Source organism: Balaenoptera physalus, assembly GCF_965194825.1.
Source record: "Balaenoptera physalus genome assembly, chromosome: 17".
Taxonomy (NCBI): domain Eukaryota; kingdom Metazoa; phylum Chordata; class Mammalia; order Artiodactyla; family Balaenopteridae; genus Balaenoptera; species Balaenoptera physalus.
In genome coordinates, this window is record NC_138895.1 from 40,847,337 (window position 1) to 40,861,963 (window position 14,627).

A 14,627-nucleotide genomic window follows, 5' to 3' on the forward strand; every position below is an offset into this window, starting at 1 on the left:
GAATATATAAAATCTATTAAAGTAACTAAATTAACCCCACAGCTCTACAGTGCACCACAGAGCTATTTTTTTAAGTGAATGGATATAATATCTAATGAGACACAAACCATATAACAATGTAATCATTTGAAAAGTTAAATAACCTCAACAAATTTAATTTTTCAGAAGCTTTATTAATCTAGCTACTTTTGTCTAGATAATTTATTAAAGTACACATTCTTTTTGTTTTCTACTGCACATCTGTAAACCATTCCATATTTTGATCAATTCTTTTTCTGTTTCCCAATGTTCATCATCCGATAATGCTTCTACTCACTTCTCATCCTTCCCTTGAAATTCTTTGTGAAATAATATATTCTTAAAAATTTAAGTTTTACCTCTATAGATTCTATCTTTATGAAGTCTCTATATATAGATTCATTGTTATGTGGTCCAATCTTGCCATTGATTCCCTCTTTATTTCCTTTACCTTGAAACAAGATTTTCTTAAATACCGTATACTTTCTAGCCTTCTCCCTTATTGCTCTTCTTTATCAATCCACCTCTTTAGCTTGAAGATATGGTAACTGGGAGCCCAGATGAGATAAATTACATTTTAAAATCTCTATTTAGATGTCTCTGTTTCTGAGGATCCCAGAAAGATACACATTTACCAGTGTCTTATGAACAAATGGGATATAGCATCTAAACCATTCTAGATACGTTCTAATTGTTAAAACAAAATGGCTTATCCTTTTGATTTCTTCATGGTTAATGTAGTAATTTGGAAATGACATTGTATTTTATATCTGCCTTAATTCTAGAGCAAAGACTCTGAGTATAAAAAATATGAAAGAAATGGAATTTAAAGTGAAGACAGAAATGGATGATGTAAGTTTAGTTTCCTTTTCCTTCGTACAATTAGTAATTTTTGTAAAAGTCAGATAGTTTCAAGGTATCATAAGAAGCAGATAAATTACTACTTTAAAAATGATAATTCTATTTTTGATTAGTTTGAACTTTCAGTGGCATGTGTAACCACCATAAATATAGCAATCAACATGCAACAAATCAATAGAACAACAACAGAAATCTTGTATCAGCATGCAGATAAGAGGATAGCATGGTTCATAGATGTACAGTTCACAGAATAATCATGGTCCAGACTAGTTCAGGTATTTGGAAACCTCTTTTCCATTATTAAGTTGACATAAAACAGTCAAACTAAATTAATAGTCTATTCCAAATAAAATGATGGAGGAAGATAAGGAATAGGGAAGGGAATAAAGCAAAGTGGGGTCATGGTATTTGTTAACACAATCAGTGACCCTCTGTTTTATTAGCAGAGGGTAATTGATGCCACTAGGATTTGTTTCTTGCACAGTGGACACCTTTTTAAGGAAACAACATATAAATTGTCTCACTCAATCCATGTTTAGGCAGGCCAATTATGTTTGAGTTCTAGCTTCTTGTTCTGAAGGATGACCCAAACAAGTTTAAAGTGAAGAAAGAAAATGTCAACTTGAATTTTTGTCAATTAAAAAAAATGGCCTCACTTTGAACCTGCTTTGTAATGTTTCACTAACCTTTTTTTTTCTTTATTTTTCATTTTTACTTGTTTTAGTACCTCATGATTGCCCTCAGAACAGAGACAACTGGCCTCCTATAAGAAGGATCAGTGTCAGGGTATTTCTGAGTAGACTGGAAGTAGAAAGTAGCAGCAGGAGTCCTTCTGTGACACCTAGGGAAATGGCTTGTGCTTTTTAACAAGTATGGAAAGATTTGATTCATAGAAAGCTATTGGAGTTCAAAGACTTCTTTGAAGGTGTCCCAGGCTCAAGTTTTCCACCAATGCTACCTTTCTTTCCTATCCCTTTCTTTTCTTCCTTTAAATTTTCCATGGGAATTTAATGCTCATGCAAAGTCCCAGACTGACTCAGGCCTCTAAAGTCCTCAGTGTATCCACCCGACACGTAGAGCCATGGACCATAGCCTTGACATTCTTAGCTTTGAAACAGAATTCAAGTTTGGTATTTTTCAGTTTAAAGAACACTGGTTAATAAATTCTACCTAAGTCATACCTTCTTCTCAAGCTAAATATGTGAGGAAGTGAATGAGGGTATTTGTAGGAAGATGAAAGTGCTAAAATTTCTCCATGTCTTTAAAACTTGATTTGTTCCAGTCTAGCCACCTACCTGAATAATAACAGTGTCACATGGAAATCTTAATTTTATTAGATTACACCTCACTAGTTATTTAATGTTTTGTATCAAAACTAAGAGGGAAAACACTAAGATAAAGATTTGAATATGAACTCTTAGGGGGAATTTTTAGCTAACTTCAAGAGTAGTGGTGATCTGTCACTCCTCCCTTCTGTTTATGCACGCTCCCACCCCTTCTTCACATGAAACACTCATTCTCAATTTGGAAGACCCCTCCCCACTCAGTGAATTCAACTCTATTGAGAATTTCTTTTTTTGCCCCATTTGAGTTTCTGTTCCTTAATAAATACCTATCTTTAAAAAGTATATTATCTTAAAGCATATTGGCACAAACATGTGCTGTGATTAGTGAGTCAATTTAAGATGTGGGTCTTTGTCATAACTAAACATGACAGGCCAAATAATTGTTTTATTTTTGGCTTATAAGAGATTTCCTCTTGATTAAAAGTTAATTTGGTAACTTAAGCGTTTTTGTTTTCTTGAATTGTTTATTTGCAGCAAATCTTCTCACTTTCTAGAGTTTAAACAGTTGTGTAGCTATAGAAACTTTTTGACATTATCTAGCTTAAAATTTTGCCTACTTTAGCTCTCGTGGTTCCAGTGGGGAGAGAAGGAGGAAACAGGGAGCCCCTGCCACCGCAGCCACCACCATGTCTGTGCTGGTGGTGTGGGAAAGGAGGCGTGAATCCCAAGGCGCGAGCCGTAGTTGTTGCCGCTGCGGGAGGGTAGGCGGTGGGAACGTAATGGAAGACATAAACTGAACATCAACAGCATCATCCAATGGCTGCTGGAAGTGAGAGAGTCCAAGCCTGGTAAGATTGTACAGCTACAGGAGAACGAAATCAGAGGACTTTGCTTAAAGTTCGGAGAGATCTTCCACTGTCAGCCTATCCTACTAAAACTTGAAGCACCACTCAAAATATGTGGTGATATCCATGGGCAATACTATGATTTGCTTCGACTTTTTGAGTACGGTGTTTTCCTGCCAGAAAGCAATTACCTGTTTCTTGGGGACTATGTGGACAGGGGATAGCAGTCGTTGGAGACTATATGCCTCTTATTGCCTTACAAAACCAAATATTCCGAGAATGTTTTTCTTCTCAGAGGAAATCACGAATGTGCCAGCATCAATAGAATTTATGGATTTTATGATGAATGTAAAAGAAGATACAACATTAAACTATGGAAAACTTTCACAGACTGCTTTAACTGTTTACCGATAGCAGCCATCATGGATGAGAAAATATTCTGCTGTCATGGAGGTTTATCACCAGGATCTTCAGTCTACGGAGCAGATTCAGTGAATTATTCGACCAATTGATGTACCAGATCAAGGTCTTCTTTGTGATCTTTTGTGGTCTGACCCTGATAAAGATGTCTTAGGCTGGGTTGAAAATGACAGAGGCGTGTCCTTCACATTTGGTGAAGTGGTTGCAAAATTTCTCCATAAGTATGATTTGGATCTTATATGTAGAGCCTATCAGGTGGTTGAAGACGGATATAAATTTTTTGCAAAGAGACAATTGGTCACTCTGTTTTCTGCATCCAATTGTTGTGGAGGGTTTGACAATGCAGGTGCCATGATGAGTGTGGATGAAACACTAATGTGTTCTTTTCAGATTTTAAAGCCTGCAGAGAAAAAGAAACCAAATACCATGATACCCATAACACCTCCGAGGGGTATGATCACAAAGCAAGCAAAGAAATAGATGTCATTTTGACACTGCCTACTTGAGACTTGTAACATATACTATATATCCTTCATTTTTAAAACTGTAATGTATATTGGTCGGCTTGCTCAAATAGTGTTTATGGGCCTCCCCCCTTCCATTTTTGACTTAATGAATGGTATTTTCTGGTTATAACAGCAAATGAAAGATTCTCCACTCCCAAGGAAAAAATGTTTTGTTTTGTTTTGTTCTCTGTTCCTTTTGCCAACAACTTTAGTGGTGATGCTAAAGCTATACAGCCCAGGACAGTTTATTCTGTGTAAGGGGTGAGTGTATAGTTGATCTTTTTTAAAAATTCAGTACAGCCCATGAATAATGTAAATGCTCATTTTCTTTAGGATATAGAGACCTAGTGTGCTCAATCTGTACATTATTGTCATAAAATGCACACTGTTGGATACAAAAAACTGTGAACTTTTTATTTGTTTGTTTGTTTCAAAGGAATTTCTTTTTTTTCTCTCATTGTCTTGTCATGTACAAACTAGTTTTTATAGCTATCAAAGTTAGGAGTAACTTTCAACCTTACCAGCATCACTGGTATATATATTTAATTAAAGCACACTTTCCCCTGTGGTATACTTAAAATGACAATTAAAGCCATTATTTTAAAGTTTGACTCTTTCCTAAAGCCAAAGTTTCTGTTGAAATATATATTGACACTCCCCTAAGTGCAAGGTGGCATAGTTGTGTACCCCTGCCGCCTTCATGGGGATTCAAAAACAGGTTTTTGAGTTTGAATAACAATTAGTAACATAGTGCTGTTTAAGCTATTGATTAAAGTTAATAACATTTTGTATGATTTCCATATAGTCTTTTCATTAAATAATCTTTTTACAGTTATATCAGGCTTGAACCTGTCCATTCAGAAAGCTTCAAATTATAGAAATAATACTGTTCTATATGAGTGATCGATTATGCTTTCTTTGGCCTACATTCTTTATTCTGCAGTGAAATTGCGGCTTATAAGTCAAAACAAAGGAACTAACTTACTATCCACCAGTTTATACAGAACTCACAGTATCTATGACTTTTTTAAAACTAAGATCTGTTTAAAAGAAATCTGTTTCAACAGCTGACCATGTACAATACCATGTGGTAAAAATGAATTCAGACTTATTAAATGATGAACTTGTTTAAAAAAATTACCTACTTTAAAAAACAAGGAGGCTAAGAGAGGTTAAACTAATTGTCCAAATTCACATATCTGATATTTTCTTTTACCTTTCTATCTCTGCCTGTATGTGTCTCCTCCTCTATGTGAGTACTAAAGTCTGAAGGAATATTGCTTTATTTAGTTGGTAAGGAGTTATCATTTCATAGAACTTACAGTCCTCTCAGTTTCTAAGACAGACCCCAGCCCTAAAGGTCATGGAGAAGATGGTATTGCCAGGAAGACCTGGGCAAATGGCCAAAGCAGACACCATTTGTATTGAAATTTTTCCTTCCCCATTTCCTCATGTCTTGCCTACATCCTAAATCCAATGTAATCTAGGCCTGTCCAAAGTGAAATTACCTTCCTGATAATACCTCTTGGTTTCTTTCTCTCAATTAGAACTATCAGTCACTTGTAAGGTTATACTCCAGCCTAAGGAAGACTATGTCATTATGAGTTAAATGACTGATAGTGACCCTTTAGGACATATTTTCATTTTTTAAAATACTGATGGCTAGGTAAAGGAAGTTTAAATTTCTAGACTGAGTGGGAAAGGTACTTTTAGGAGGATAAGTCTTCATGATACTCTTTGGATAGTCTAGGCTGTTGCCTCCCCAAAACCCAATTAGTAGGGATAAGGGCCATTTTTCTGAAAAGCCGCAGACTTATCTCATGGTTACTAATGTTTCTTAATAAAGAGGAAGTACATATTTTCCTTGAGAAGTATGATAGCATATTAAATTCTCCAAAGAAATTTTAAAGAAAACATCAGCCAGGAGATTGCTTCCATAAATGAGTGGCATTTGGACTTGTAGGATTTCGATTCATTGTAGGATTTATTTCATTCAGAGCTCTGAATCTATTCCTTTTTTTTTTCTTGTAAAAGGAAACCCTGCAGCAGGTGAAAATTATCTCAATAAACAACCCACTTGTTTTTCTGAATGTAAAGAAGTTTCATGCTGATCTAATGAACATAATCCAAAAAGAAAATACCAGCAACCAGCCACTTGATGAAATCAGCAAGGTAGGGTCAACTCTTTCATGATTACAATATCATGCTACAGATAACCTTATATCATGATGCCCCAAAAACGTTATCATGTAAATATAATATGTTATAAAAGTGTTTAGACACCTCTTCCCTCACAAAACCTTATATTGTATTATACATTTTTTTAAGTTTAATTAATTAATTAATATATTTATTTATTTATGGCTGTGTTGGGTCTTCGTTTCTGTGCGAGGGCTTTCTCTAGTTGTGGCAAGTGGGGGCCACTCTTCATCGTGGTGCGCGGGCCTCTCGTTATCGCGGCCTCTCTTGTTGTGGAGCACAGGCTCCAGACGCACAGGCTCAGTAATTGTGGCTCACGGGCCTAGTTGCTCCGCGGCATGTGGGATCTTCCCAGACCAGGGCTCGAACCCATGTTCCCTGCATTGGCAGGCATATTCTCAACCACTTCGCCACCAGGGAAGCACCCTGTATTATACTTTTTATTTGGCCCTTGTAGTTAGCTTTTAGGTAATTGCTTTTGTTCATTCATTTGTTCAGTTGTTCACTTACTCATTAATTCAGCATATATCTAATGGACATGTGTACTAAGTGCTATAACCCTGAGAAGAATAAATAAGACAAATCACTTAAATCAAAGGATCTTTTTACCAAGAGAAAGAAGAGTTAGCTCTACCTCTAAAAGAGAATATGGTAAATGACTCAGAGAAGTATAAACTGTTGCCATCATTATAACGTTATTTTTAAATGCCATCATTCTTTATCTCCATAAATTATCTCAATTAACACAGATAGCAAATCAAATGTGCATCAGGATGAGTTCATGTGAATGAGCTATCTGTAATCATTTGAATCCTTATGCTCTCTGCAATGTTAAGAGCATGGACTTTGGAGCTAAGCTGCCTGGGTGAGCCACATAGGAACGGTGGGACCCTAACCAAGTTATTTAATCTTTTCTGTTTCAGTTTCCTAATCAGTACTAGAGATGATTAAATGAGTTAATATGCACAAAGAAATTAGAATAACACCTGGCTTACTCAATACTATAAAATTTTAGCTAGTATTATTAGTTTGATTGAGTGCAAATAATGCCCTCTCAATGAAGCATTTCTTGACTATTTTAGATAACAAAGATCTCTTTTTTCTCTTGTATCCTTGAGAATATACTATCTCCAAGTCAGTCAGATGCATAGGAGACCTTGGCCCTTCCACTTCTGGTGTCTCAGGAGCTAATTCCACATTCCTGTCTCTGCAGCTTCATGCGTCTGCCTCTGGGCCTCATAGTGATCCACACAACAGAGGTCCTAAATACAAGATCAGATATGAAATTTGCTGGGCACTGTTCAAAATGAAAATGTGAAGTTCCTCGTTCAGAATCGTTAGGAATTTCAAAATGGTGACAACAGAGCATTAAGCCAAATGAGAGACCCTTCTAAGCATGGGGTCCTGTGTGACTGCACAGGGCTCAAGCCCATGAAGCTGGCACTGTCTATATATCTCCAGACCTTCTTTACCCCTCACCTGATCTTTAGGATGTCACTTTCATTGGAATATTAGGAACTACCACCTGTGATTTTGGGGTGAGAAGAACTTGCTCTTACGCCAAAGGGGGAGATATATTCCTAATTGTTCAAGTTGTATATTAGGTCTATTTTTAATCACAAAGCCATTCTATACCTTACAGAGTGTTAAACTGTATTATGAGAGAGGTAGGTTCTTGTGGCTGACGTGAAGCTCATAACCACCATGCGTAACAGTATTGTGGGAAAATCTGTCTAGAGTGTCAAATAACCTAATTAACCCACAAGAAGTTGTGGTCTTATTTTACCAAAATTTAAATTTACTTATTGAAATAATATACTAGTTTGTGGGCTTTATCATTTCTAGTAGAGTACCTGACATGAGGATTCTTATAACAAATTATTTATCGATAGTTGATAGTGTTTTCCTTAGAATATTTTCCTGCAAGATTAAGGTTGCTCCAACTTGTTTTCAGAAATTGCAAATTAGCATGTGTTTACCTTGTAGTATACCTTAGAAACAAATCTCATTAACACAGTCTTCTGTGAGAAGGTTCTACATATATGATTTTACCTACTTGGGACTTCAGAAAATTGAGTCTAAAAATCAAATAGAGTTTATTGAATCTAGGTTATTGGTACATAATGGCACCCAAAAAGATTCTTTAACTCAGAACTTTATGATGGTGAGAAAGAATTTGTTGAAACTGAGTTCTACTCTAATGATAATAAAGCAAATATTGTATGTATATTTGTATATTATGAATTTTAAAGGACACACCAAGGATTCAGATGGCACTCTGGAATTCCTCCTCTCAGAGGAACCTGGGGTAAACCTTCATTCAGAATGCTTAAAAGGATAGTCTTGAGCATGGATGCTCTTTTGGCATCTCATATTGTCCTTGTCACACACTGTCTGCCTAGGATATCTACTTATTTTAAGGACTATGCACTTATTGTAAGTTCAGTTTTGGAGTAACAAGTCTGCATCAATTAATCTCTGCTGCAGCTTTGCCTCCCTTTATCAGGCTGAACATAGCAGTCTATAGTTGTGCCTTGAACTGGAGTGCTCTGCCAGGGACTTGATCTTCTCTTCTCTGACAGCTGCATTTTCAACAGATATTAGTGATGGAAGGGCATTTAAAACATTCCAGAGCAGGAAGATTTACATCCTATTCAAAATATAGACTGAAAAAGGATCCCCTGTTAGGTTATGTAACTATATACTTCTATATCATTATACTGCTATACTTCCTGTATATCACTATTAAATATCTCCCTGAATGGAGAAGCTTAGAAGGATCTCAGGCTGCTAGTGTTTGATGGATTCATGCTCATTATTATATAGGCTACAGATATTCACTATAATATTATCACCATTTTGTGGTCTCACTTTGCAAGAGAAGTTTCAATCTGCTGTTTACCTAAAATTTTCTTTTGCTCAGACAAGGTATTTTTTTTAAAACAGACTTTATTTTTTGGAACAGTTTTAGATTTACAGAGGAAAATTGAGAAGTTAGTATAGAGAGTTCCTATATTCCCCACACCACACACAGTTTCCTCTATTATTAACTTCTTGTATTAGTGTGACATATTTATTATAATCGATCAACCAATATGGGTACATTATCATTAATTAAAGTCCATGCTTTATTCAGATTTACTTAGTTTTACTTAATGTCCTTTTACTGCTCCAGAATTCCAACCAGGATATTACATTACATTTAGTTGTCCTGTCTCCTTAGGTTCTCTTCGCTGTGATAGTTTCTTAGACTTTCCCTTTTTTGATGGCCTTGACAGTTTTTAGTAGTACTGGTCAGGTATTTTGTAGAATGCCCCTCTGGTGGAATTATCTCTTAGTTTTCTCATGGTAGGACTGGAGATATGGGTTTTCGGAGGAAAACTATAGAGGTGAAGTGCCATTTTCATCACATTGTTTCAAGGGTACATAATATAAACATGATTTATCACTGTTGATGTTGACCTTGATCACCTGGATGAGATAGTATTTGTCAGGTTTCTTCACTGTAAAGTTACTCTTTTTTCCCCTTTCCATGCTGTAGTCCTTGAAAGCAAGTCACTATGTGCAGCCTGTATTAAGGAGTGTGGAGTCATTCTCCACCTTCTCGAGGGTGGAGTATCTGATTTAAAATTCTTCTGCAGGAGAGATTTCAGACAAGATATTTTAAGAGGAGGGAAAGGAAGCACATTTGTTGACTGTCTCTCAAGGGCAAGTCCCTTTAAATGGGCTATCTAACTTAATTGTCATCAGCCCCATGATGTAACTGACTTTACCTGAATGTTACAAAAAAGGAAGGTTGAGACTTAGAAATGTAAAATAACCTGGTGAAAATTATTTGATAACTGTCAGAATCAGACTTAAAATATATAAGTTGAACCACTGGGATTAAGAAGGGAAAATAGATGTTTTGTGGTCACCCTCTAAGATGAAATCTGATTTCATGGGAAAAACAGTATAATGTAGAAGTTTGAAGCATGAGGTGCAGAGTGGAAAGATATGAGCTCAGGTTTTAACTCAGTTCTTACTAGCTTTGTGACTTTGGTCAAATTATTTAACAATTTCAATCTTTAGAAGTCTTCCAAATTCAGAAATTTTCCAACTTTCAGATGAAAAATGAGTTCAGTAACTTCATAGGATTATTCTGAGGATTAAATGATTAATGTAAAGTTCTTGGTATATAGTAAGTACTCAAGAAATAACAATTGCTATCATCATTAACAGTAATAACAATAACACATTTTTGAGAAGTACATAGCATGTTATAATTTTAGAGGCATCAATTATTTTTAATTTCAAAGAAGTTTAATTGTAGGATATAGAGTCGTTTTCATTCTCCAGCATTTCCATAAATCAGGAATGTTTTTTCTTGGACATTTTCATGGAGCTTCAGATGAACAGCTAACTTTAAAATTTTTTATTTTTTTTGGAGTATGGTTGATTTACAATATTGTGTTAGTTTCAGGTTACAACAAAGTGATTCAGTTATACAAATATATGTATCTTTTTTTTCATATTCTTTTCACTTACAGGTTATTAAAAAATATTAAGTACAATTCCCTGTGCTACACAGTAGGTCCTTGTTGGTTATATACTTCATATATAGTAGTGTGTATATGTTAATCCCCAAATCCTAATTTATTCTTCCTCCACTCTTTCCCCATTGGTAACCATACACTTGTTTTCTATGTCTATGAGTCTGTTTCTGTTTTGTAAATAAGTTCATTTGTATCATTATTTTTTAGAGTCCACATATAAGCGATATCATATGATATTTATCTCTGTCTGGCTTACTTCACATTACTCAGCCATAAAAAAGTAATGCCATTTGCAGCAACATGGATGAACCTAGAGTTTATCATATTAAGTGAACAACTAAATTTTGTATAATATGAAATATATGGTTGGCGGTCTCTCTTTGAGGGTGCTGTGTTAATGAAGTTAATTTCTGATTAGATAGGCTACAATGAAAAACATGTACAAATGTTCAATTCCTGATCAAATATCAAAACAAACTTAATCTTGCAGAAAATGTTCTAAAGAAGATAGTCTGACTTGATAATTTAAATTATCTACTGAGCTAACATAAACTTAGAACTAATTATTTTATTATTTTAGTTTGTTGTATTTATCATTCTGGAAAAAAAAGCTAGGAAAAATAATCATTGGAGACTAGTTTTCTTTGTTATTTATGGAGAAAAGAATGATGTTCTTTTTCAGGGACAGAAATGAATTTTTATGTTATTCTTCTTTATATTTGTTTTCATTTCAGTGTGAACAAAACACGTTGCTCAATTCTCTATCCAATGGCATTTGCAATGGTGAGTTAGCTTAAAAAAAACTAAGTGTTCTGACTTGAATATAGGCCAGAGAATGAAATCTTCTTCCCCTTCTTCTCCCTCTCTGCCTCCTACTTCTGTCCTCCCTCTCTCCTCCTGATCTGCATCCTCCCTCTCCTCTCCACCTTCTCTTCCTCCCTCCTCCCATTCTCTCCTCCTCCATCTCCCTCCTCCTTGCCTTCTCCAACCTCCTCTCTTTTTCTCTCTTCCTCCTTCTTTCTCTTTTCTCACTCCTATTCTGTCCTCCCCCTTCCTCCTTCTTTTCTTCTTCTTCCCTCTCATCCTCCTAATCTTTTAGAAGTGAATTTAAGATGTAGAAACCTACAAAGGATGAAGGTGTACAACTTTATTATGAGGCATTAAGAATACCTGAAACACAAATTAATGGTATTTTTTTGTAAAAATGGAAGGAAATACAATGTCCACTGATCAGAATGTACAATATTGAAAGGATGTCAGTCCTCGAATTTATTTATAGATATAAATTGAATCACAATTAAAATTCCAATAGGACATTTTAATGGCAATTGACAAGCTCATTCTAAATTTTGTACAAAAACTCAAATGGCCAAGAATAGGCACAACTGCTGAAATATATGAACAAGTGGGAGAGCATGTTTTCTTATGTATGTATAGAGGTATTATAAAGCCCTAATAATCAGTGCAGTGTGGTACTGGTTCAGAGATAAGTGAACAGATCAATAGGACAGAGTAGAGAGCACAGAAGTGAGGAAAAAAATCTCACATGTATTGGTGTTTTATTTGTGACAGAAGTGGCACTGAAGAGCAGTGAGTAAAAGACAGTCTTGTTAATATACAATGATGAGACAATCATGTATCCATAATGAATGAAATTAGACCTTTATCTCATACCATACCCCAAAGCAGTACCAGCTGGATCAAAGTCCTAGGAGTGGTAGACAAATTATAAATTTAGAAGAGAATATAGGAGAATATATATAAGAAATGTTAAACATTATCATTAAAATTCACTAGATTATTATCAAGAGCTTTTGTTTACCAAAAGGCACCATATAAAGCATAAAAAGATAAGCCAGAGTAAAGGGAGATAGGTGCAACAAATAAAATGGAGAAAGTATTGCACTCCCCAGCATATCAAGGAGTAAAAATGGCAGATGGCCTGTTAGGAAAATGGGCAAGAGACATGAACAGGCATTTCACAAAATGAGACATTTTCAAATATACCAATAAACATATGAGAATATGCTTAAATTCACTATTGTTATTTATAATAATTATTGAGGAAATGTATATTAAATTCATAATAAAACACTATATATATTTATATATATATATATATATATATATATAATTGATATTTTTAAAAGTCTGACAATACCAAGTATTGGTGAGGATGTACAGCAACAAAAAGTTTCTTGCAGTGCTAGTGGGAGTGTAAACTGTTACAACCATCTTGGAAAACAGTTTGGCAATATCATATAAAGTTGAAGATACCATACCTTATGACCAGCAATTCCACTTCCAGTTATACATTCTAGCAAGTTACATAAACAAGAACATTCACACAGTATTGTTTGTAACTACACAAATCTGGAAACAGCTCATATTTCAAAAAAAAATTATCAGGTATATATAACTATGGAATATTTGTACATTTGAATTTTTATTTGATATATTTATTATACTATATACATATATAATAATGAAAACTAGATGAGTCTTATAAACATAATTGGGCAAAAATAAAAAGATGAAAGAAAATATTAAATTCAAATTCCATTATATAAACTTAAAAAAAAAAAACAGGAAAAGCTGACATATTGATTTTTGTTTTTCTAAAGACAATAAAAAAGGAATCTCTTAATATTTGTACCTGGAAACATATACAAGATTGTTCATAGTAGCTTTGTTTATAATTCTCCCAAATGTAGAAACAACTAAAATATTTATTAACAGTACAGTGGATAAAGAACATATGGAATGTTTATATAAATACTTATTATAATAAATACATATTATAATATCTATTATATTAATTTATGTAAAGTATTCTAAATAAATGTATAACATATAGAATAGAATAAAATAAGTATCATATAAATATATGAATTAATTGCATGACCCACATCAACATGGATGCAGCTCAGATGTTAGCTTCTCTGGTCTCTTCTGACTTCTTGTAGCAAATTTACTTTCTCCTACATTGTGCTTTCAAAGGACGCTTGTATAATACTGTTATTGTACTTATTTGATGATCATTTCTTAAGGGTCTCACTTTTCTGCTAATCTGGAAACTTTTTAAGGGCAGTCTCACCTCTGCATCACTAAATCAGGCTCACTTTGCACAGAACAGTAGCTGATGGGCATGGTCACCTTTGCTGTGTCCTTGTGAAATTTTGGCACCCAGTGGCCCTTTTATAGTAGCCAGGACTAGTTGACCAGAATATTTTTCTAGTATTTTCCTTCTCTCCCCTCTTCTGACACTCCAAAGTATCCTAGGTTCTCCCATCTCTCACTCTTGTTCAGGGGAAACCTCCTGTTCTCACTTCCCTGAGCTTTAAATCCTCAGATTTCATTTACTGCTCATGTTCTTGATTTCCTCTCTCAATTTAACTAGTAAAACCTATAACTCTTGGTTTTATTGCCTTTACATTTTCACTTCTGTGACTCTAATTCTGTCCTTAACCGTATTCAAAATGAATTAGTATGACTTTCATATTTTTTATTTTTTCTGCTATGAGACAGTCTTGGTCTTACTCCACGGATAGAAAATACCCAGTTTCCCATGCTTACATCAGACAGAATTAATTAATCAAGGCACTTCCTCCTATGAGCCAAAGTAACTTGAGAATCTTCTAAACAGGCAGTTGCAAGAAGCTGCTACAAATGGTTGGTGTTGACACAGAAGCTGAGATGTAGTTGCCATCCCAGCTTTATTCTATTCTGTGATGTAATGACACATTAATCTTAAATCACCTTTTTTTAAAAAGCCTTCTTAGGCATTAGAGATTATAAAGGTTCCCTTCTGAGGATCAAGTGCCCACTACTCATCTTGACACCTAAAACCTTTCCTTATTTTCTCAAACTGATTTCCCTTTTACTACACATTACACAAGTTCTCTTTCCCAATCAGATGAATCAGTTCATGGCCCCTACATCTAATTTTATCGTCCC

At 34.8% G+C, this 14,627-nt stretch overlaps 1 protein-coding gene and 1 pseudogene across 2 annotated transcripts in view; both read left to right on the forward strand.

Annotated features, from left to right (window-relative positions):
* SLC26A7 (solute carrier family 26 member 7) overlaps positions 1 to 14,627 on the forward strand; it is a 267,698-nt gene that overhangs the window by 215,605 nt on the left and 37,466 nt on the right. The window contains exons 13-15 of the mRNA XM_082434178.1: positions 804 to 870; positions 5,971 to 6,108; positions 11,405 to 11,453. Coding sequence (XP_082290304.1) covers positions 804 to 870; positions 5,971 to 6,108; positions 11,405 to 11,453 — 254 coding nt within the window. The remainder of the gene's footprint in view (positions 1 to 803; positions 871 to 5,970; positions 6,109 to 11,404; positions 11,454 to 14,627) is intronic.
* On the forward strand, positions 1,136 to 5,059 carry LOC309646734 (serine/threonine-protein phosphatase PP1-gamma catalytic subunit B-like; annotated as a pseudogene). Its single transcript has 4 exons — positions 1,136 to 1,154; positions 1,604 to 1,665; positions 2,908 to 3,881; positions 4,769 to 5,059. The product of its transcript is annotated as a serine/threonine-protein phosphatase PP1-gamma catalytic subunit B-like (transcript).